The sequence below is a fragment of the Pygocentrus nattereri genome, chromosome 22 (assembly GCF_015220715.1).
Source record: "Pygocentrus nattereri isolate fPygNat1 chromosome 22, fPygNat1.pri, whole genome shotgun sequence".
Classification (NCBI taxonomy): Eukaryota; Metazoa; Chordata; class Actinopteri; order Characiformes; family Serrasalmidae; genus Pygocentrus; species Pygocentrus nattereri.
The window spans coordinates 32,166,767-32,190,438 of record NC_051232.1 but is presented as its reverse complement, the minus strand read 5'-3'; the positions used below and the strand labels follow the sequence as shown (position 1 = coordinate 32,190,438).

The window sequence follows — 23,672 nt, the reverse complement described above, 5'->3', positions numbered from 1 at the left end:
CATGTTAGTACCACTTACGGTTCTGTTATTCTCAGGTTCTCTTCCACGAAGACTGAAGTGGTAGAGGAAACCCGCTCCGTCGGTGGATTCCACGTTCACAGCAGTTCAAATATCGAATGTTTGTTTCTACAGCACTGCAGTAACTCGAATCCGTCTTTTTTCTCCAGTTTGTTTTTATTTATTCCTCCTATTTTTAGCGATTTACCTCCTGAAACAGAAATAAAGCTGTCGGCCTTCTTCAGTAAAGTGTGTCGTGCCTCTGTTTGCCTCGGTTCTTTAGAAAACGTCTTCAAATGGCTGCTTAAATCAGTCGATTCAGTGTGGAAAAGTGAACTATTCTCATTGTTTGAAGTAAAAGAAGTTAAGGTTTGAGGATATGCCATTCACTCCGCAGTCCATGTGGCCCACGTGTGGAAACTCCGCTGGATGATTGGCGTTTATGAGGTCACAAAAACCCAACATTTACATTTCGAGATGAATGGCTTTTTCAAAAATGTGGTAAACAAAAAGCTAGAACCATCAGAACCAAGGTACCCCACTAGTGTTGAATACAGTGTTCCCTCGCCACTTCGCGGTTCACCTTTCGCGGACTCGGGGCATCGCGGGTTTTCAAAAAATATGAATGGAAAAATATATTGTGGATTTTCGCTACTTTGGGGTTTTTCTGCGGACCTCGATCTGTGGAAAATATATATATTTGATGAATTTTTACATTAAAAATTCCCAAAATGTATAAAAATACATTAAAAATATTCATTCTAACAATAAAGGAATGTTATAAATCATAAAATATTACGATTTACAGTAAATAGTGCACATTTACTCAGTGGATGAATACACACCAAAAACGAGAAGCAGCATCGCCCGCCTGAGACGCTACTTACCTACATGAGATTGTAAACAACACACAGTAAGTGTAGTGTGGGAATGGTTATTAAGGGAATGGGAAAGGTTTATGTAGCGTAAAAGTGTGGGGGAGGGTTTATAAAGCCGTAAAATAGCATATACATACTTAAATAAATATAGCGTCCCTACTTCGGATTTCCGTTTATCACGGGTGGTCCTGGAACGTAACACCCACGATAAACGAGGGAACACTGTAATAGACTTAAGCTCATTTCACCTCAAGCGTGCTTGTGGTAATCCTGAAACGCTCCGCAATGCTTGTTATGTCACACCGGAGGCACCACAGCTCAGCATTGGTGGTTCAGTGGCAAATATCTCGCCTGCCATGCCGGAGGCCAGGGATTGAGTCCCCAGGGAATGAGCCTCGTGACTGGAAGGTCGCCGGTTTGATCCCCTGAGCCGACAGTCCGTGACTGAGGTGTCCTTGAGCAAGACACCTAACTCCGAACTGCTCCCCGAGCGCCGTGGATAGGGCTGCCCACCGCTCCAGGCAAATGTGCTCACTGCCCCCTAGTGCGTGCGGTGCTTCACTGCACGGATGGGTTAAATGCAGAGGTGAAATTTCCCCGTTGTGGGACTAATAAGGGTCTCTTAACACATGCATCATGAGGCATGAGCAGTTTCTGTTTATGTAGCGTTGCACATCATAAAATTGTATGTTTAATGCTTAAAGTTCATCTAGATTAAAAAGGGATCAACAATTAAAACCTGACTTGCTGCCATGACTGCTGCTAGTTTTCCCACCATGTCATGAAGAGGGGAAGATGCATGTGGGTCTGCAACATTAACCCAAACAAGGATGTCTCATTGTCAGCAGTGGGTAGCGCTGGTGCCTGGGTTCGACTCTCCGGCCGGGTAACCAGGGTCCTTTCTGTGTAGAGCTTGCATGTTGTTTCCTGCCACAGGCCAAAGACATGCAGTCAGGGCAATTGGAGATGCTAAACTGCCCCACCCTGTGAATGTGTGTAGTGTGTCTGCCTTGCGACCTGTCCAGTTTTTCTTGCCTTCTGCCCTATGACCACTGGGACAGGCTCCAGCACCTTCCAGGAGGATAAGCAGCTTAGATGGGCTTTGTAGTGTAGTACTTTGTATGTAGCATTATTTATATTTTCAACTCAGAGGACGCAGTTACACTTGTTATTTAATATTTTTTTTTCTAAATATTTTTTTCCATGACATTTTCTATTTCTGGAAGATCCCTGACAAAATGTTGGTAAATGTTGTGACTTATTATTAAAATAAAATTATATCTTTAAAATATTTTTAACCTGACATGACACTTTTAATGGGGGTGCGTAGCGCTGTCGAATCACAGCAAGAGGGGCCTGGGTTCGATTCCCCAGCCGGGCGACCAGGGTCCTTTCTGTGTGGGTCCAAAGATGTGCAATCAGGCCAATTGGAGATGGTGAATCGCCCCTAGGTGTGATGGTCTGGTGGCCTGTCCAGGGCGTATCCTGCCTTCGGCCAATGACAGCTGGGATAGGCTCCAGCTCCCCCCTTGACCCAGAAGGAGAAGCAGCTTAGAAGATGACACTTTAAATGCGTAAATAATATATATATATATATATATATATATATATATATATATATATATATATATATATATATATATATATATATATATATAGGATCTATTACATCATTGCTTCAGTTTCTTTATTATGCCCAGCTTAACCACAAATAATCAAAATAATAATGGAGAATAAACTGCAGGCATAAAAGCATGCCTAATAGCATATTTAATATTCAGAAAGAAAAAGAAATCCAACATGTCAAAATCCAACTTTTACCAGTAGAGATTATGAGATTATTAGAGAAAAATGTCTTACTGGCAGAAACTTCTGATGTCAGGAAGCTTCCCATTTCTATATATCAACAGAAAACATCTCAAATCTAGCCAATAAATAAGACATTTGTCATTTTTAGTCGTTTTGAGCAATTTTATGAAGTTTTTTTTTGAAAAAACCACAAAATTATCTGACAATACAGTGAGAAAATGTCACTCAAAACACAAAAAACCAAGTAATAAGTGTAGAGATGGGTCACTCTCACAATACTCTGAAAACCATCTCAAAATTAGACATATTACATATTGTACTGACTAACATAATAACACCAGTGAGAAATTTCAAGCGGAACTTCGAAATTCCTCCGTAAATTAAATGTAAACGCTCACAGTGGCGGTGATAGGAACCAGACGTCCCCCTCTAAAAGCTCCTCACAGAAAGTTCCTACATGAGATGGTTCTGAATTCACAGACGCTGTTTTATGAGAGTTCAGAGAACTCCAACTCCATTCATGGTGGAGGGTGACATGCAGGGCGCTGTGTGGCAAAATAGTGCCCAAAAGAAAAGCTATTTTTTCGACTTGTACCCCCGTTTTAGCATCTTCAGCGCATATAAACACTCGGATGGAACCTGTAGGCACTGGACAGTGAATAAAACGGTGTTTTATGTGTGCGACCCCGTGCTCCTGTAACATCGCAACAGCTGAACCGCTGAGCTGTTTAGAAATTTGGAAAACTTGGTGGAGCTTCCCTTCGAACCGCGAACAGCGCCCCAAGAGGCTGCCCTTCGCAGCGGCGCGACCGTTGCTGCGCATGCGCACGGCGCCATTTCGTGCACTCGCCCGTAGGAAGCCGAGCCGGGGTTTCAGTCATTTTTAGTCTTAAGCTCCTGGTGAGTATTCCGCTTTTTGAGAGGCTTTTTCGAGGTGATTTTTATTTTTGGGTTTTTTTTCTGACTGAACTGTCTCTGGAGCCTTTTTTGGGTTTTTATTTTTACTGCATTTTTGTGGCGAGTGTCTCTGTGCTGCTTGGTGATGGCGGTCATTTTGTGTTGCCGGGGCGACGCGAGCGGTTCTGAGATGGCGACTCGCACTTTTTCCTTGTTTTTCTCCTTTATTTTTCCATGTCACAGTCATTCCCAGCCCTTTTTCCGCAAGACCGCGACCCGGTAGAGCAGGTTCTGTGGTGCGGAGCCGGGTATTTTCGGCGGTTGTTCTGGACGAGGTGTAGCCTCGGAACGGACGAGCTTGGTTTGGGTTTCCAACATGGTCGTTTTTCCCGTTTCCCCCCCTCTCCCGTTTCTCCGTGTCCGGGATTTAGGAGTCTTTTAAAAGCCTTTTAAAGCCATTTTTAACTTCCAGGCTGTTTTTCCAGCCTAGCCTGCCTGCATAGTCTGCTTTCGGTATCAGCGTAGGCGATTCGGACTGTGCTGCTGTTTACATTGCTTTCAATGCGGTTTGTTTTTGAGCCGCTTTCCATTCGGATTCGATTCGGTTTGGGTGTTTACACGGACTGCGGAGCTGAGATGACGCTGTGTTCGTGTTTGTATGGACCATCCCTGCACACCTAAAGATGGTTCTACAAGAGTTCTTTAGTAAAAGGATTGGTTCTGTACAGAACCATTAGTTCAACACTCTTGATTTCTTTTTCCAACGGTTCTTTATTTAAGGCAGTGGCTCTGTACAGAACCGTTAGTTCTACACTCTTGAAAAAGGTTTTTCAGTGGTTCTTTACTTAAGGCATTGGTTCTATATAGAACCATAAGTTCTACCCTCTTGAAAAATGTTTTTCAATGGTTCTTTAGTTAAGGCATTGGTTCTGCATAGAACCATTGGCATGGGTTCTGTACAGAACCATTAGCTCTACACTCTTGGAAAAAGGTTGTTCAATGGTTCTTTAGCTAAGGCATTGGTTCTGTACAGAACCCTGAGTTTTACACTCTTGAAAAAGACTGCTTTAAGGGTTCTTTAGTGCATAGAACTCAGAAGGGTTCTTCTGTTACAATGTCAAGCTTGACCCATATACAACACGTTCTCCATCAATCTGAATACGTTTCATCATGCAAAGAACCATTTAAGCTGACAACAGGATTAAATTTTAAATAGAACCATTCCCTTTACTAAAGAACTTTTGAAGAACCATCTTTTTTAATGTGTATTATACACTCTTAAAAGCATGGTGCTTCAAGCGTTCCTTAATGAAAGGAAGGGTTCTGTTTAGAGCCATTTAATGCTTAATTGGTTCTCTGCATGGTGAATTAATACTTCAGATTGTTGAATTAGTTGAATTACTCAAGGTTCTAAATGGAACTCTTTCCCCTATTTAAGAACCCTTGAAGCACATTTTTAAGTGTATACTATACACTCTTTAAACATGCTACTTTAATAAAGAAATTGGTTCTATATAGAACCGTGAACACTCAAAGAACTCTTCACATGATCAAAGGCTCTTTGCGTCATGAAAGGTTCTTCAGACTGTGCTGTAGACAGTTCTATTGAGAACTGCTTGAAAATGGTTCTTTATAGCACCCAAAAGGGCTCTTCTTTTGTTACAAGCTTGACACCTTAATGATAGAAGAACCCATTTAGGTGTTCTGTAGAACCTGTCTACAGCACATGCATGCACATTCTCAATCAGTCTGGAGATGCAGAGAACCCTTAATCATGCGAAGGGTTCTTTGAGTGTCCGTGGTTCTATATTGAACCATCTTCTTTACAGAAGAACCCTTGAAGCACCATCTTTTAAGAGTTTATATTTATAACCGTTCGTTGCATGACGAAATGGTTCTTCAGACTGATGAAGAATGTTCTGTGTGATTCTACGTAGAACCTTTTTGAAAAGGGTTCTGTACAGCACCAAAATTTCTTCCAGCGTATGTTGCGTTTTGGACGCCGGTCAACCAGCGTGACCATGTGGGGTGACACGCAGAACCAGCACCAGACTAACATTTTTCTCCAGCAGGTTGTTGATACCAGCCTGACGTCGTAACAACAGTGGAACCTTTTTTTGGTGCTGCCTAGAACCATTTTCAAACCAGTTCTCTGTAGAACCACACACAGGGCACACTTGCCACTAGTCTAAACAACCATTTCACCGTGTGGAGATCCATTTAAGCATGCAGATGGTTCCACAAGGAGCTCATGGTTTGGAATAGAACCGTTTGCCTTTGCTAAAGAACCGTCATTTATCTGTGTAGCTGTGTATTTTTGGTTGTTTGTTTTCCAAAAGTGGGACTTTGCTTCATTTTGTAACCCTGAATGCTGCCATTAAATAAGTGCCATGGACGTGAAAGTCATCTGAACACAATAAACGAGGATTGTCTGACGATCCAGGACGCTTTCTCATTTCTCAACCCCCCCCCCCGTCAGTGAAGGAATAGAGGCCCAGGCTTCTCGGTCATGGCCTTCCCTCCACGTTTAGCAGTGTGAATGCTCTGAAGACCAGTCATATCCAGAATTGGGGAATAATTTGGGGAAGAAAATAAAGAAATGTTGGGTGTGTTTGTAATATGATGGCACGGCCAGCGTCTGAGCTCCAGAATAAGTAAGGAATAAAAACCGTTCTGCGCATATCGGTGCCGATCCAAGTGTTCTTCTGGGGCACTGTGCTTACAGGATGGGTTTTCTGTTCATTTAATTGGGTCGTTGAGATGTAAACCAAGTCGTTTGGTTTGGTTTGATGTAAAATGCTTCATTCTAGAGAAACTGGTAGGCGTTGGTGGGGATTGGAACCAGTTACACCGTCTGTACAGCCAGTATATTTTGTTTAAGGTGGTCAAATAAGCCGAATTTTCTTTGGGAATCTCTTCTGCCTCATAAATTCCTCCATATCCCTCCACCGCGAACGGATTTGAAATGAGACGTTTTAGACTTGAGCTGTTCTGAACGGTCCAGACTCTCCCAAGTTTCTCTACAATGCACCACTTCACATCTCCCATCTCTGACTGACTTGTTGTGTAATTCCTCTCTGGCAGGTTCGTTAAGCCCATCCACCCAAACAGGCCTACCTTTTTAAACCTCCATCTAACGGTTGGTCACGTTTTGCCTTCGTCATTCCACTAGTAGAAGGACAAGTACCGGTACAGGCCTCAAACCACCCATGACCGTTTTCACAATTCTGGTTCCATGCCCTTTTTTCAGAGCTTCAGTTTCTCATTTACGCCTGTCTTATTTTCTCCTTCCTGCCAGCCGCTTCAGTCCGTAAGTCTTGTTCTCTGTTGCCCCCACCCAGTTACAGACCAGACTCTCAGATTATTGCTGGTGCCCTGTAGTTTAGCTCCAGTTGTGAATTGGTTCCCTTAAAGATAATCGCCCGGCCCTATAGGCTTTAGGTCGGTAGGTTTATTCTTTGACGTTTTTGGTGAACCATGAACGTTTTGTAGTAGAACCGTTCTTCTTAAATGGCATGAATGTGTCCTTTACCTATAATCTGGTTCTCCTGCCACGTCCTCATCGTCGACCTTGTAAGTGGGGTTGAATTTCTAATGCAAATTCCATTTTTTTTTAAAGACGTTTTTCCTTCCAGTCCACACACAAATGGAAAATTGGCACTCTAGCCAAGTCTGACGTAGAGTGTAAATGTTTTGTGCGTTAGAAATTGAAGTGTCAATGAGTTCTATAGCTAGTTCTCTTGCTGACTCATGACTTTGGCCAGAGATTTTTGTGTGAGTCTAGATGGAGATCCGCTGTAGGCCGAAAGCGACGGATCGCCTTGCCAGTGATTCGCCTTCTGTTTCCAGAACGATTGCAACACTGGCCAAGTGTCCACCAATAGCAGTCTGTGTCTGAGGATTAATTATGGGCCTTAGGCCTGAGGGTGGGGTGTCCGTTCCTCAAAAGGCCCATCTAGATGATCAGATAGAAGCTCAGCTTTTTCATGACGGAGTGATGAGTGATGCACCATGGCCTCTTGTGCCTGGAGGGAATGGTCCGTTTTGCTCCTCGCCTCCTCAAACGATTGGAAGAAATGGGATATTCGAGCTTTATAATGGCTTTTAATGGTCGTAGATCATTGCAGATATATGTCCTTGTCACGTTTTGGGGGTGGTTGGTGGGTTCCTGCTGTCTGCATCACAACCCGGTGGTCATTGCTGCTTTCCACCACTGGGTGCCAGCAGTGCCTCTTGCATCTGGGCCTTCTGTGTGACCTTGAGGGGTGGGGGGAGTGTTGGTAATGTGTCACTGCCTCTCAACACACACCTCCCAACCAGTATCACCCTTTCCCAGAATGCACTGCTAAGCTGCAGCTCCCCGGTGAACATTAACGACCCTCTTTTCTCCAACAGAATCAGGCAGACAGACGACTCAACCCTGAATTACAGACAGAATGGAGTGAGTGCTGGTTATTCACATCTCCCCAACATGCCCTTTAGCTGAATTGCTGCATATAAACCCATGCTGTGTAACTCACCTGACCTGACCTCACTGTACTTCACCTGTAGTGACTTAAATAAGGGCAAAAAATAAAAAAACAAAGCATATACCTAATGAAAAATTTAAGCCACCAGGAGTCAAATTCAATTCCATCCATCACAAGCATACATAATAAATATTAAATTAAATTAATAGCTCATTTAAGCATTTTGAGTTGTGGCTTAAAAGTTGTCATTAAGTTAAATGGGATTTTTGTCGCTATTCTGGTCCAAGCTTTCCACAATTACTGCAAAAGAACATGCTTGTGGGTGGAGTACAGATGGGTCAGTTAAGGGGTCATATAGAAACATCCCACACACTCTCTGGAGACCGGACAATCATGTTATACCTCACACACAATGCTCAATGCTTACTGAGCGGTCATTTGAAGAAATGGCTCAGTAAAAAAACAAATTTCCGCATTTTTCCTTTTACCCCAGAGGAAGTCCATCAGCCCTGACTGTGTTACTGTCCAAGGTTTGCGTGTTTAGTTTAGCTCTGGACCTAACGTTGCTAGAAGTGTGGTTGGTTAGTGTAGTGGTTAACACCTCTGCCTTCTACGCTGTAGACTGGGGTTCAATCCCCACCTGGGTAAACACCCTACACTATACCAATAAGAGTCCTTGGGCAAGACTCCCAACACCACCTTCGCCTTCCTGTGTAAAATGATAAAACTGTAAGTCGCTCTGGGTAAGAGCGTCTGCCAGATGTAGAAGTCAGTAGACACCCAAGTTGATTCCATACATTCGTCTGGTAAGAACTCCATCTAGGTTCCGGTTAGTTTGGTCAGACTTGTAGACTTGGTTTAGGATACAGTACAACTTACTGTGAACTTTCAGATATGAGCAGAACTTCACAATCCAGGTTGATTTCATACGAAGGCTTATTATTCACTTAAAAAGACGATTCTTTGAGGGTTCTTTAGTGAAGAAAATGGTTCTGTGTACTACCAAAGGGTTCTATTGCAACAAGCTTGACATCATAACAATAGAAGCCCTCTTGGTGCTATTTAGAACCATTTTTCAGAAGGTTCTGTATATAGAACCATCCACAACACATTTTCCATCCATCTGAAGCATCCTTTCACAGTGCAAAGAACCCTTTAACCATGCATAGGGCTCTTGAAGTGTTCATGGTTCTATATAGAACCGTTCTCTTCAATAAAAGAATTAAGTGTCTGTACAGGGACTTCAATGCAAACTGTTCCTTATAGAATTGTGTGATAAAATTTGGGCCTATGGCTTGTTAAGGGGTTCATGAAGACCACTGGGGTATTTCACAGATCAGGGTTTCTCAGTTAGCCGATGAGCCCTGTTTTGAAAATTGTCCAGGGCTTCTTTTCTTGACGGAAACCTTCAATCTGGCTTTGTGAAATTCCCCAATCCCGCCGTGTATTTGAGCTTGAGTGTACAGAAAAGATTTGGGTGACTATTGACTTCTAGTATTTGGCTCCGACTCTGGAAAAAAAATTGAGCAAAACAGGCAAAATTAGGACATGAAAACAAAAACAAGCACACTGACTAGAGTTAGTGTTACCAAGGGTGATCTTCAAGATGTTCAAAACTGCCCTGAAGGATTTCAGCCTGTCCAGTCAAACTCTTGCGGTCATACACGAGTAAGAAGATACATTAAGCTCTTTCCTTTCATATTTAGCGCCATCCTGTTAGTGTTCCTAAGGGTCAAACAAAACTAAAGAATTAGATTTTAACCACGAAAGGACCTTGTTTAGGTGTGTTTTATATGTCGACAGAGATGTCAAAGTACCGGTCACCTCAATCATATATGTGTAACACCACTCAAGGCATTTTTCCACCAGGCGGCGCTGTAGGGTTTGATAACGAACCCACAATCGCACGTTTTGTTGATATTTTCACTGCTAATTGCTTGTTGGGCTGTACAAAGCATACCAAACTGTGGGTGGAGCTTGAAACATTGCTGGTCATTGATTGGTCAGACGCAGCTGTTACAGACGGCTTGGCTTAGCCAGCCAAGAGTGGGTTTCCTGAAAGCGTCTTGGCACAATGATGTCCAAGTGGTGGAGCGAGCATCACTCAGAGCACTCTCTCTCTCCAGCACTTATGGTGTTGATACTAATATGCTTTCGGGAATCTGACCTCTGAGTGGCCACTCGACCTCCAGAGAGCCCCACTGAGGTAGCATCGTATGGAAAATGGACACAGTTACTCAACCAGGGTACGGATGCTGTACCAGCCTGGTGGAAAAAGGTCTTTAGTGGGGTAACCACTATTAGACGCATAAGGGGGCCCTGGATTGAACCGAGCTCAGTTCTGCTTGCTGGTGCGCTGAAAAGCGCTGACTATCAGTTTAAAATTGGGGAGAAATATCTACTGGAATGGTCCACTAACATAAAATATACTGATGGCTTTCAACACGTGCTTCTCTCTTCTAGACCTGTGAGGTCAATTTAAAGGAAATGCATATGAGCTTTGCCCACCGCCACACCAGAGACGCACTTCCAGCGCTCAAATCTGCCAAAAATAGCACTCAAAGTACCATCTGTACTATTTATCTATCATTTATTCCATAGCTTCATATTAGGGGGGCCAGAATCCAGACGAACTTGGATGCTGCTGCTGTCCAGCATTATCATTTCATGAACTCATGAAAGATGGGGAAAAAAAAAAATAAGGTCTCCTTTGTCCTTGACCAAATATTCCCTAAGCCCGCATTCCATCAAAAACTCGTCTGCTGGCATTGATGTCAGTGAAGTCAATGCATTGATGGACAGCAGACACCGACCCATCACAGGGAATGCAAATGGTGGTGGGGGTGGAGCTTCAGCCAATCCTGATGATATTGAATAAATGAAGGAGAAACTAATTGTTGCCGTACGCTCGCATTCACCACTGTACAATACAGCACTAAAGATATAGAGATACAGTAACTGGTCTTATGCACCTTTCTGGTTTGTTTTATGAAGAACAGCAGATTTTGCTGACAAGCCTTCAAGTTTGAGCGGGTTTTCCGCCCACGGCGAACCAGGCAGCGCGAATCAATTTGTTTTCTTGACACATAACCAAAACGTCTTGTGAACGTGGCCTATTGTTCAGCTCCAGTCCTCAGTGCCTCACACATTTATGCATTTTCCTGAACAGTCAGGCCTGAATCAGCTCTTTAACCCAGTGAGTCGAGTCAGGTTTGTTAAGAAAAGGCAAAACATGGATGTGGTGCATTGGGACCCCCAAAAAACAACCCACTGCCAGTTCCTTACCTTGGATCCAGCTTCCAGTTGTGGGTTTTGTAATGCTGGTAGGCGTGACATTAGGTACCCAGTCAGGTACATGAACAGCACAATAACTATGGAAGATTACAAAATCCAGGGCTGGAATCTGGACTCTGGAATTGAAGGCCTCTGGAAGCTTTTGCCCTGCCGTCACCAGATCACGAGTTCAATGCCAGGCGATGCCACAGCCATCCGTGGCTGGGAGCCTGAAAGAGCATAAAGGGCCAGGCTCTCTTTGAGTGGCTAGGATGGCCCACCCTTGCCCCCTTTACTCAGCGCAATGCTAGGCTGACGTTGCATTTGCGGGGTCTAAAAGTGCTGGGCAGTATGGCATCCATATGCGTTTAATAGCAGCATGAATAATCTGACCGCTGCTTTATCTGTACACATTAAATTCGTGGTACGTTACAAAAACGAACACATTATGGGAACATTATTTCTGATATTGGTTTCAGTGTTTACTTGAGATGCTTTAAGGAGGATTAGACTGGTTGTGTGTGTTTAATGTATTTATTAATATCCATATCACTTTTGTCTAGAGAAAACCTTGTATGTCCATTTTTGTCGATTTTCAGTTTGTGTCATCATTTGAAAATACCTGTTGGTTTTTACATTGTGTGTAAATTTCATGATGAATGGACCAAAAGAAACGGCCCAGATTTGCTTTGAAAAAACTGGTTCCATTGACTTACATTAAGAGTAAAGCAGGTTTATTCCTTCTCCTGTAAAGTTACCGTTTTGGACATACAAGGTTTTGTTCCAGCAACAGTCTCAGATTAAGGCTTTGCCTCTTTGTGGCCCACACACGTAAAGCCACAGTCCAACAGTGTTTCTGTTTTCAACATTAATCTTGTTTTATAGCGTACAGTCCTAAAAATCACCTAAAGCAACTGATTGGTTTACGACAATGTCTCTGTTGTCCTTTAGGAGGTAACAATATCTGCTTATTTATAATGCATTGCTTGCTGCATAAATGTGCTACATGTTTAGGTGTTTAATGGGGGAGAGTCACTGGTAGGACTAATTGGCCTCTCTTGAAAATCTTTAGCAATCAGCTGAGGAAGCAAATAAGTTACACAAATTTACACAATTTTCTTTTTAACGTAAATGTCAGTGAGCCAAGACGTTCTGTGTCTGAACTTTTGTTCCTTTGAAATGGGTAAAAGCACATGGCGGAATCCGGTCGTTAAGTGTCTCACAACAGGGAAATTTGACCTCTCCGTGAAGTGAAACACCACATACAGTGTAGTGAGCACACACACACACTAGGGGGCAGTGAGCACACTTGCCCGGCGCAGTGGGCAGCCCAATTCGCAGCACCCGGGGAGCAGTTGAGGGTTAGGTGTCTTGCTCAAGGACACCTCAGTCATGTGCTGTCGGCTCTGGGGATCGATCCCTAACCTCCAGCCCACGACTGCCCCCGAAGGTACACGCTGGAGAATGCGGGCGTAAGCATCCTGAGACCTGAATTCTTTCAGTATTTTTTATTTCCTTGTAACGTGTCATATCATTTTTCGGGCAACAGGCTCTCATACAGTGTCTAAAACGGTATATAACAAATCTCAACAATGTGTTGTGGTTTAAACCACGATTTAGGCGTGCAGTCAGTGCTAATTACAGAGCCTATGCTGTCATTACTCGTTGGCTGCATTAGCCTCGTACTTCCAGCGCAAAACTATAGATACAGACTTCAGGCACCAGATGTCTTGGCGAATCCATTACATTGGAGGTAAAGGGAGAATTGTGAGAATTTGTGGATGTTATTTCTAGATCGCTGTGGTCGGAAAGAAACCTCGCATCTCCATTTTTGTCATTTTTCAGGTTCTGTCATAATTTGAAATTGCTTATCGTCTTTTACATTGTTTGTCAATTTCACGATGAACGGACCAACAGAAAGGGCCCAAAATGACTTGGATAGACGTTTGGTTCCATTGACTTACATTGAAAGTACAGTAGGACTTTCCCTTCTCCTGTAAAGCTACCGCTTTGGAGATGCGTGGTTTTGTTCCGACAGCGGATGTCTTTGTTGTTTGTTTCCTGCCGTGAGGTACTGTAGGTTTTTATATAGAAGCTAATGTTGGTTGAAATTAGCTACGCGTGACTTGCAGCAGCTTACGCTCAGTAGGGGGCCAACATTCCTTCCAGCGTAGCTTAACAGTGGTTCTGGCACTTCACATCCTCGTGTCTTCATCCTCTGCTCCCTCCCCTGTCTGTCTTGTTCACGTCCGTCCAGTTGCTCGCCCACCACCTGCAGCCTAATGGCAAGTAATGTGACCAACAAGACGGACCCGCATTCCCTCAACTCACGCGTCTTCGTCGGCAACCTGAACACCATGCTGGTGACCAAGGCCGACGTGGAGGCCATCTTCAGCAAGTATGGCAAGATTGTGGGCTGCTCTGTGCACAAGGGCTACGCCTTCGTCCAGTACTCCAATGAGAGGAACGCACGAGCTGCTGTGGTGGGGGAGGACGGAAGGATGATCGTTGGGCAAGTGCTGGGTAAGGACGCCGTTTGTTTTTCGGTCTGAGGGTCCCTGTAGTGTAGGGGGTAACACCGCTGTCCTCCTGTGAATTAGGACTTTGGGTTAGGGTGATAGGGTGACCAGTAATGCTACATACGTGCTATAGGTGAGCTAACAGCCCTGTGCTTTAATATGACGGTGAAAATGAAAGGAAGTCTGCTTTCGTACAACGTTATTCCACCCATCGTACCTCTGAAAAACAGCCCCAGCTCATTATCCCTCCTCCACCAAACTTCACTGCCGATACTATGCATTCCAGTAGGTAGTGTTTTCCTGGCATTCGCTAAACCCAGACTCGTCCATCAGACTCCAGAGAGTGAAGCGTGGTTCATCACTCTAGAGAAACCACTGCTCCAGAGTCCTTTACACCACTCCTGCTGACACTTGGCACTTGTGTGTAGCTGCTCAGCCATGAAAACCCATTTCTAGAAGCTCCCACCGCTCAGTTCTTACGCTGATGGTGTTTGCAGAGGCAGTCTGGAACCAATAACGTAGCAAGTAATGCAACAGAGGACAGGCTTCAACGCTCGGCAGCCGTGCTCTCCCACTTTGTGTCTGGGCTGTTTTTGCCCATAGACGCTTCCATTTCACTATAATAGCACTTACAGTTGACTGGGGCAGCTCTAACAGGGCAGAAATTCCACTGGCTTGTGGCAGAGGTGGCATCCGTTGAAGTCACTGAGCTCTTCAGTACGACCCATTCTACCGCCAGTGTTTGCCTGTCGACGCTGCAAGGCTGTGTGCTTGATCTTATACACCTGTCAGCAATGGGTGTCGCAGAAACACCTGAACTCTATTGAAGTTGCTCATGTTCAGGGACCTTATGTTGACCAGTAATTCCTGCTAGCTTGATCTATTTTGGCAACGTCCTTACACTTCCCTTCATTGTAAAAGTGCATATAACATAACCACCAGTTACAGTCGTGAGTAAATGCTTCAGCCTAGTTGGTGAATTGGAAAATTGGAGAATTTCATCCAGAAAAATGAAAGAAAAGCAACAAAAAAGGTTTGTTTTAATGTTTGTGTAGGTTGGAATTGATATTTACAGTAATTATGAACTTGAAAGCAGAAATGAGTTTACTACTCAATAGAACTCTCAAGCCATGCTGTCAACGTGGCTCGTGGTCAGCATTCCAGACCCTCTTGTCCAGCATCCGTGTCTGATGCTCTTTAGTCTGAATGGCAACAGTATTCCCACAGACACATTCCAAAATCTTGTGGGCCAGTCTTCTCAGAAGACTAGAGGCTGTTATTGCACCAATGTGGCCAACTCCATATTGATACCTGTGGTTTTGAATGGGACGTCCAGCAAGCTGTAGCATGTAGGTGTGATGGTCAGTTGTCCATAAACTTTTGGCCATATAGCGCATATAATCGCTTTAATCGGTTTGTGATCCTATCAGGTTTATTACTTCTTATTCCTGTTGGTCCAAACATTTCCCTCCGTTTTAAAAATGTACCTAATACACACAACAGTTACAGAAGCAAAGGGCTCTGACCTGAAACAGCTGCTCCAGTAAATTAACGAAATCTTCCACCGAAAAATGGACACTGTCCGGTTTAAAGTCACTACATGATCTCTCGCTTATTTTCTCTCTCTCAGACATTAACCTGGCAGGAGAACCGAAACCTCACAGATCCAAAACCCTCAAGCGGTCAGCAGGAGATATGTACAGGTTTGTATTCCTCTGCTTCTCCGGCCTTTTTTAGGAACTAGTGTCCAGAATCAACGCCTTCATTTTTCTGCCTCTTTTTTCTGCAGTTCTTCATTTGATCTGGACTATGACTTCCACAGAGATTATTATGACCGGTAAGAACATTTTCCATCCTTCATTCTCTCTCTCTCTCTCTCTCTCTCTCTCTCTCTCTCTCTCTGTCTCTCTCTCTGTCTCTCTCTCTGTCTCTCTCTCTCTCTCTCTCCCTCTCTCTCTCTCTCTCTACCTCTCTCTCTCTCTCTCTCTCTCTCTCTCTGTCTCTCTCTGTCTGTCTCTCTCTGTCTCTCTCTCTCTCTGTCTCTCTCCCTCTCTCTCTCTCTCTCTGTCTCGCTCTCTATCTCGCGGTCTCTCTCGTGGTCTCTCTCTCTCTCTTGCGCTCTCTCTCTCTCTCTCTCTCTCTCTCTCTCTGTCTCTCTCTCGCTCTCTCTCGCGCTCTTTCTCTCTCGCTCTCGTGTGCGCTCTCTCTCTTTCTCTTTCTCTCTGTCTCTCTCTCTATCTCGCGGTCTCTCTCTCGTGGTCTCTCTCTCTCTCTTGCGCTCGCTCGCTCTCTCTCTCTCTTGCGCTCGCTCACTCTCTCTCTCTCTCTCTCTCTCTCTCTCTCGTGTGCTCTCTCTCTCTCTCTTTCGCTCTCTCTCTCTCTCGTGGGCTCTCTCTCTCTCTCTCTCTCTCTCTCGTGTGCTCTCTCTCTCTCTCTTTCGCTCTCTCTCTCTTGCGCTCGCTCTCTCTCTCTCTCTTTCGCTCTCTCTCTCGTGGGCTCGCTCTCTCTCTCTCCTTCTCTCTCTCTCTCTCTCTCTCTCTCTCGTGTGCTCTCTCTCTCTCTCTTTCGCTCTCTCTCTCTTGCGCTCGCTCTCTCTCTGTCTCTTTCGCTCTCTCTCTCGTGGGCTCGCTCTCTCTCTCTCCTTCTCTCTCTCTCTCTCTCTCTCTGTTTCTCTCGTGTGCTCTCTCTCTCTCTCTCTTTCTTTCTCTCTCTCTCTCTTTCTCTTTCTTTCTCTCTCTCTCGTGTGCTCTCTCTCTCTCTCTCTCTCTCTCTCTCTCTCTCTCTCTCTCTCTCTCTCTCTCTCTCTCTCTCTCTCTCTCTTTCTCTTTCTCTCTGCCTGCGTCCATTTGGACATATTTCCTCTCTGAGACCAAAACATTTCAGATTAATATCCGTCCACCTGCAGAGCAGAACAATTCACATTCCTTGTGAATAGTTCATTCTCTCAGACTTTTTCACTTTATTGCCAAGTACACTTGCATATACACCGGTCAGGCATAACAGTCTGACCACCTCCTTGTTTCTCCGCTTACTGTCCAGTTTATCAGCTCCACTTACTGTATAGCTGCACTCTGTAGTTCTACAGTTACAGACTGTAGTCCATCTGTTTCTCTGATACTCTGTTACCCTGTTCTTCAGTGGGCAGGACCCCCATGGACCCTCACAGAGCAGGTACTGTTTGGGTGGTGGGTCATTCTCAGCACTGCAGTGACACTGACGTGGTGGTGGTGTGTCAGTGTGTGTTGCACTGGTCTGAGTGGATCAGACACAGCAGTGCAGCTGGAGGTTTTCACCTCAGTGTCTCTGCTGGACTGAGAGCAGTCTAGCCTAGGGGACCTGAAGCGTCCAGGAAATGAGGCCTCATGCGTCTTTTATGCATTTTATTTATTGGATTTCATGTCGGTTTATCCCATTATATTGATATGTGGTTTCTTTCAAGTATTTCTCACAGTCACACTTACCTGCCAGTATAGAGAGAGAATTTAACTTCATTTAAGACTATTTAACTTATTTCCAAGCATTTTTACTTGTTTCAGGCGGCTTTATGTAAAACAGAATCTAATGAATAAAATAAATATTCTAGTACATTGGCAGATTAACGTGCTTATTTTAAGAAATGTGCTAAAAACCAGCAAGATTTTCTGCCATTATAGGGATATAATTTTATCATTTGACTTGATAAATTTACCTAAAACGAGAAAAAAAAAGAAATAAGCCAGACGATCGTATTATAAGTGCATAGCCATCTCAAAATAAGAAATATTAGATATATTGCCTGCCCCAGGGGTCGCAACCCAGACGTTACGAAGAGCCTTTTTTTTCCTTTCAACAAAAGGAACATTTTATGTCCATTTTACCATCTTGGCTGTAAATATGTCTCAGTTTGTGCTGATGAACTAGTATAGGCCAAAAAATATTGCTAATGTAAATAAAAACGCAGACCTGCTTTGCTCTGGTTTAAACTTGAGCTCATTCATAGTCACTTCTCTCACATCTCTAGCAGGAAACTTTTCCATTAGTAGAACGGTTTCTGGTAAAATGTAAATGCGTGTTTAATGGAGCAGCTTTGTTGTCCTTTGGGACCAGTACAGGGCTCATCAGGTTCATGGGGTCAAGCTCAGTCTCTTCGGTGCTTGGGTACGTTTGGCGTTACAACCTTGAACGCAGTGCGGTTTCAGCCTGATGGCCAGTGTTGCAGCTGATTTGTTGGTTTGAAGTAGATGAACTGTCGCTGTTGATTAACTGTTTTTTAGGGTGTACACGTACCCGTCACGGGTGCCCCCTCCTCCTCCGCCGCTGTCCCGGGCAGTGATCCCCTCGAAGCGGCCGCGGGTCAGCGTGAGCGGGGGCAGCCGCCGGACCAAGAGCAGCTTCTCCACAAAGAGCAGCCAGCGTGCCTCCCGCACCAGCGAGGACGTCCACACACACAAACAAGCAGGCCTGTAGCTCACGACTACATCCATCCTTAATGACGCTGCCAAGCGACTCCTGCCATTTCCTCTCATTTCCCCATTGTCGTGATATTGAGGTTCTATTGAAATATCAACGCATACCATTCACTCGCAGCACTGTGGGGAGAGCTGAGCAGCTTTCCTTTTTGAATTCCTCATGGTTGTGATGTCACAAACATTTCGTCTAATCCTAAGGCTGGATTCACGCTTCCGTGAACTCTTAGCTGCTCGAAACCTACATGAAACTGAGTTGCGCGTGAGTTGCGCCATGCAAAGTGTCCTGCGACTCACCTGGAACCCAGCCACAACAGGTGCAGGCAGGAAGAGTTTCATTTGGTCAGTTTCCTGAGCCGTGAGTTTCTCAAAGCTAGCGTATCTGTAAACAGCTGTGCAAACAGCTGTTCCGACGGCCGCTTGTCCCAGTATTTGTTCATCTTTAGCCTGCTGTTATCACGATCTACAGTATATGACTCCTTTTCTTCTCGCTCGGCACCCTGAGCTCAGATCCAAACAATGAAAGGTAGCACAGAAAGTGAGTGAGACATGGTGCTCCTAGGACAGGATGAGCGGGACATCAAGTAATCGTGATGTCTACTTAAACATTAATTATTCAAAGGCTCAACGTACACACACCAGAGAAGAACTAAAAGATAGAGAAGGATAAAAGATAGAATAAAGGCAGTTCCTGCATGTGTTGCGCGCAACTTTGGTTGTATTTGAACAGTTACGAGTAATCGTCCAGGCTGGCTTTACATAGTGACAGCACTATGTAAAGCCTGCAACTAGCTGCAAATTGCGAGTTGCATGCAGCATAACCGCAACTTGCAACTTGACTGCTGCACAAAGCAATTAAAAGTTGCATGCAACACATTGTTTACAGACTTTCCGGTTACCAATGCTGTTCTTTATTCCAAATCTATGTATTTTATTTATATATCCATCTGTGGTTCTTTACTATACATTTGGCTGTTTGAGTGTGTTTATGCAAAGCCTTTCAACACTGTGGTGGTATCTGTCTTACTGAGGAGCCTGTCTTGGTGTCGTCTTCTCTAATAAAATATCGTCTGGATCCTCCTCTGTGCTGAATTAGAGGCATCGAGCGAGCAGATGATGAATCACAACAGCAGGCTAAAGAAAAATAAACAGTGGCACAAGCATTGAAACAGCGGTTACTATTAGCTGTTTAACTAAGCCAGTCGTTTACAGAAACATACGGATTGAGAAACTTGTATGTGGTCATGGCTCAATCAGATCAATGAAAACCCATTTTCTGTTTTTCTGCTTTCCATTAATCCAGTAAAATGATTGATTTCGAGTTTCAAATCGGTGGCAGGCTGCTTTATGATATGCACCTTGTGTGAGATTGAGTTGCATGTAAGTTTCACGCAACTCGAGTTTCACCATGTAAAGTCAGCCTAAGCGATAAAGAGGTTGGAAAACAAATCAACCAGGAAAACGTATGACGTGGGCCTTTTTAGTAAACGGCGCGTCTGTAATCTGCGTTATCGATGACAAATTGATTTTATAGCCCTAATAAAGAGCGTCTGGATGTGACAGAAGGGACATTTTTGAAAAGCATGCAGAAAATATTGTTTACATATATGTTTGTGTGTGTGTGTGTGTGCGCGCAGTGAGAGCCGATGACCTGCAGACCATTAAGAAGGAGCTGACCCAAATCAAACATAAAGTGGACTACCTGCTGGAGAGTCTGGAGCGGATGGAAAGGGAGCACAGCAGGAAGTCAGGTAGACAAAACAAGTACACTCAGAAATGTTACACGTAGGACGAATCTGTCTTGGTCAGCGCTTCGTGGTGAGTGTTAGATATGTAACATGCTGAACTGACCAGACAGGCTACCTGCATGAGTGCAAAGGCCCAGTCCCGTTTCTCATTTCAACCCCCACCCCTTGTTCTCGAGTGTCACTTTGCCCCTCAGAATCGAGTTACTGGGTTAGTGGTTGAGCTCTTCCCTCTGAAATGAGACCCTCAAATAAAAAGAGCACCACTAATTTAATTTATTAAAATGTTTCAATATTTTTTTATTTAATATTGTTTCATATTTTATTATTTTATTTATTATGTTGATTTTATTTCTTTTATTATTATTATTTTATTTTATATTCATTTATTTAATATTTATCATCACAGTCACCACCACTTTACTGTATTCATAGGTGCTTAAATCTCATGTACATATTGCAAATTTCTCTTTATTTTTTTTTTAATTATTAAAGTGTTTATTATTTTACATGAATGGTTGCAACTGTAACAACTGCAGTTTCCCTCTGGGATCAATAAAGGATTCTGATTCAAACGGCTACTAGCACCGCTCTGTGGGCGACCCTGCCCATCTGCAGGGACAGCAGAGGAGGGGAAAGTTCAGCTCCTCACTGCTGGGCTTTAGTTACATTTAGGGATCATACGCCTTCAAAGAGGGGGGCAGTTATTTATTATCACCCCCCCTAATTCTTCAGTGATATGAAGCTGAAGTCAGATATTCTCGTTTGAATTTTCCCGTTCCACCTTAAACGGAGCAGCAGTTACATTCTGGTGATTTAGATGTCAGAACTGCTGGACTATTTAAGGTGGAACTGGAAAGTTAGCTACTTGGCAGTCGAATCATTCGCATGCTGTTAGTGATTTTTTATGCTTGTTATGAAGAAAACGAAGAAGAAAATTCTCACGTCTGTGGGTCTACTTGGCCTCTTGCTCAGCCAACTTGCTGGTTTGTCTTTCTTCCTCATGTCTCTCTGTTTGGAGTCTCTGAAAAACCTCCGTCTGGAGGGCCGCGTAGCCCCAACACTTCGCCCCACCCCTCTGTCTCAACCAGTGTCGGGACACCCCACCCCTAGACGTGAACGCGGGTAGGGCTGAGTGCTGGGGCGAGGGGTGAACCGGGATTCGGCCAAAGTATGATGGGTTAGGTGGTATTTGAGTTCTCACAGTCACACTTGAGCCAGAAGTCGAAATACAAGATACAAGTACATGTCAGGCAAACAAACCCTTAACAAATATACTAAAGGAAATAAGGCAGCAACTAAAGGACAAAAAAAAAGTTATTTAGTTTTGTGACCCTTATTAGCCCCACAACGGGGAAATTTCACCTCCGCATTTAACCCATCCATACAGTCAATCACCACATACACACTAGTGAGCACACACACACTCACTCTAGGGGCAGTGAGCACACTTGCCCGGAGCGGTGGGCAGCCCTATCTGCAGCGCCTGGGGAACAGTTGGGGGTTAGGCGTCTTGCTCAAGGGCACTTCCGTCGCGTACTGTCGGCTCAGGGGATCGAACCGGCGACCTTGTGGTCACGAGGCCGGTTCCCTGACCTCCAGCCCATAAGATAAGCTCCAGATATAAAGATCAGGTGTAAAGCCAGTGTGAAAGATATGAATGTGGTCTCAGTAGACTTGACAGAGTCTTACGGGATGAGATCAGCGCTGTGCGAGCGCCGAACGCCGACCCTGCCGTTTCACGCTTTAGTCGTCCGATGCGAACTCTTTCCTCACTTGCTGTTGTTTTGTTTTTGTCGCGTGTTCAGAGGCGAAGAGCATTAAAGCGGAAGAGACGTCCCCTCTGCACCCCAGCGCCAAGAAGGAGCGAGAGAAGGTGGAACTGAACGACTACGAGGAAGAGGGCGATCTGGAGGAAGAGGAGGTGGGCGGAGGGAGAGAGGGAGGGAGGAATGGATCAGTCAGATTTATTTCAAAAGCACATTTGAACACAAAAAAACCGCTGACTGAAGCGTGGAGAACAGATTTAAAACCAAAGGATGGAAACGAGACGGATGAATAACGACTCGGGTGAAATAATAAACACTACGCCGCTGAGCCACAAGACAGAATATAACATAGAAGCAGAAATACAGTTAAACTCGCCTTCAAATGCACTTACATTTGACCTTCAGGCATTTTTCTAGGTGAAAATTGAGCATTTAGTGGAAAAATACATTTTTTATCAGTCTGAAGAACCTTTTTCGGTGCTATACAGAACCTTTTTCAACACGGTTCAGCATTACCAAATAGTCAAGAACTGAGAACTGCATAGAACCTTGTTGAAAAGGGTTCTATATAGCACTGAGAAAGGTTCCTCTGTTATTACAAGCTTGACATCGTAACAGTGGCAGAACCCTTTTTGGTGCTACATAGAACCCTTTACATAAAGGTTCTGATTAATTTAACAGCGCAACAGTAGCAGAACCCTTTTCAGCATGATTGTGTATTGCTAGATGGTCAAGGACCAAGAGCTTTGTAGAACCTTTCTGAACCATTTTCTTTGGTTCTCTTATATTTTCCCATTAAGATCAAGAGTCGGGAACGGGAGGAAGACGAGGACGAAGACGAAGGGGAGCAGGAGGAGGGAGAGGATGACGGTGACAGCGCTGACGAAGACCACTCTTAAACAAGTTCTCGTACACACTCACTCACTCTCTCTCACACACACACACACACACACTTCACACTGAGCTCTGCATGAATACAGTCAAACCCAGATTCCTCGGATTAATCCCGCGAGCAGGCGGGAAACGAGGAGCGCGTGAAACGGAGAAATCGGATCCTGTTCAACACTCGTTTCTTTTTCTACCACTTTCCTGCTCTTTCTTCCTCCTTCCCTCCTCCTCCACTTCCACTTTTGTGAACGCACAAGTTCATGATTCCTTTTTCTCCACTCGTCTGTTATTAATTAAAGATGAATTAAAGATGCTGCACTACCATCCCTGACCAGTAGGTGTCACTGTAACTCACGGTTTCGGTCGGGATGGGACTGTGAGCTGGTTTTACACGAAGACTGACTGGCACATCAGCCATCGGAAACACGTGAAGGAGTTCCACTTGTACAGAATAAACTTTTATTTTTCCCGTCTTGGTTTGTAGTTGTGACTATAGTGACTTTAAAGTGGAGCGTAAGCGTCTGAGCGGCGCGAGTCCTGTTTGTTCCTGTCTGTTTCTTTGTTTCCGTTTCTGGTCCGTGTAATAAATTTCAATAAAACTCGACACATTTTGGAGCGTTTCTCGCCTGTTTGGGGACGTGTGATGTTTGTAAAACGACACTATTTGTTACGAATATCCTCACATGTATTTCTTTTGTTTCACATCTGTTTTCCAGAAAAATATATTTAGGTAAACGAATAAGATTTCATCATATTAAATTAAGCATTCAGTGTAGATTTCAATGTAATACACAGCAAAAAACCTATTTAATGAATCTAATATTTCTTCAATTGACACTTAAGATTGTTTAACTTATTTTCAATTATGTTCCACTTGATTTGGGTCCTTTTATGTAAAACTAGCTTCATATGTTGGCGGATAATTTTGCTTGGTTTTAAGAAGTGCACCTGAAACCTGCAAAACTACCAACTGTACTTGATAA

The 23,672-nt window shown here is 44.1% G+C and overlaps 2 protein-coding genes across 3 annotated transcripts in view; both read left to right on the top strand.

Moving 5' to 3' along the window:
- Positions 1-246, top strand: part of si:ch211-63p21.2 (FH1/FH2 domain-containing protein 1) — an 11,818-nt gene extending 11,572 nt beyond the window's left edge. The window contains exon 9 of the mRNA XM_017715262.2: positions 36-246. Within this exon, the coding sequence (XP_017570751.1) occupies positions 36-64 (29 nt within the window). The 3' untranslated portion in view covers positions 65-246. The remainder of the gene's footprint in view (positions 1-35) is intronic.
- A 3,211-nt stretch (positions 247-3,457) lies between these two features.
- Positions 3,458-23,309, top strand: hnrnpc (heterogeneous nuclear ribonucleoprotein C). Of its 2 annotated transcripts, XM_017715267.2 has the most exons (9): positions 3,485-3,584; positions 7,977-8,022; positions 13,581-13,846; positions 15,473-15,545; positions 15,632-15,679; positions 18,096-18,280; positions 19,925-20,038; positions 21,841-21,956; positions 22,602-23,309. In XM_017715267.2, the coding sequence occupies exons 2-9, from the start codon at positions 8,018-8,020 to the stop codon at positions 22,698-22,700; spliced, it is 906 nt and encodes a 301-aa protein (XP_017570756.1). In that variant the 5' UTR covers positions 3,485-3,584; positions 7,977-8,017; the 3' UTR covers positions 22,701-23,309. The 2 variants fall into 2 exon arrangements, with proteins under 2 accessions (XP_037388926.1, XP_017570756.1); XM_037533029.1 differs by lacking the exon at positions 7,977-8,022 and having other exon boundaries at positions 3,458-3,584.
- Positions 23,310-23,672: the final 363 nt, after the last annotated feature.

What these genes read in the sequence shown, in the direction of transcription:
- hnrnpc (XM_017715267.2), top strand. An exon ending in TCAGCAGGAGATATGTACAG is followed by an intron (nt 15,546 to 15,631) that starts GTTTGTATTCCT and finishes TTTTTTCTGCAG; the next exon opens with TTCTTCATTTGATCTGGACT. An exon ending in GCGATCTGGAGGAAGAGGAG is followed by an intron (nt 21,957 to 22,601) that starts GTGGGCGGAGGG and finishes TTTCCCATTAAG; the next exon opens with ATCAAGAGTCGGGAACGGGA.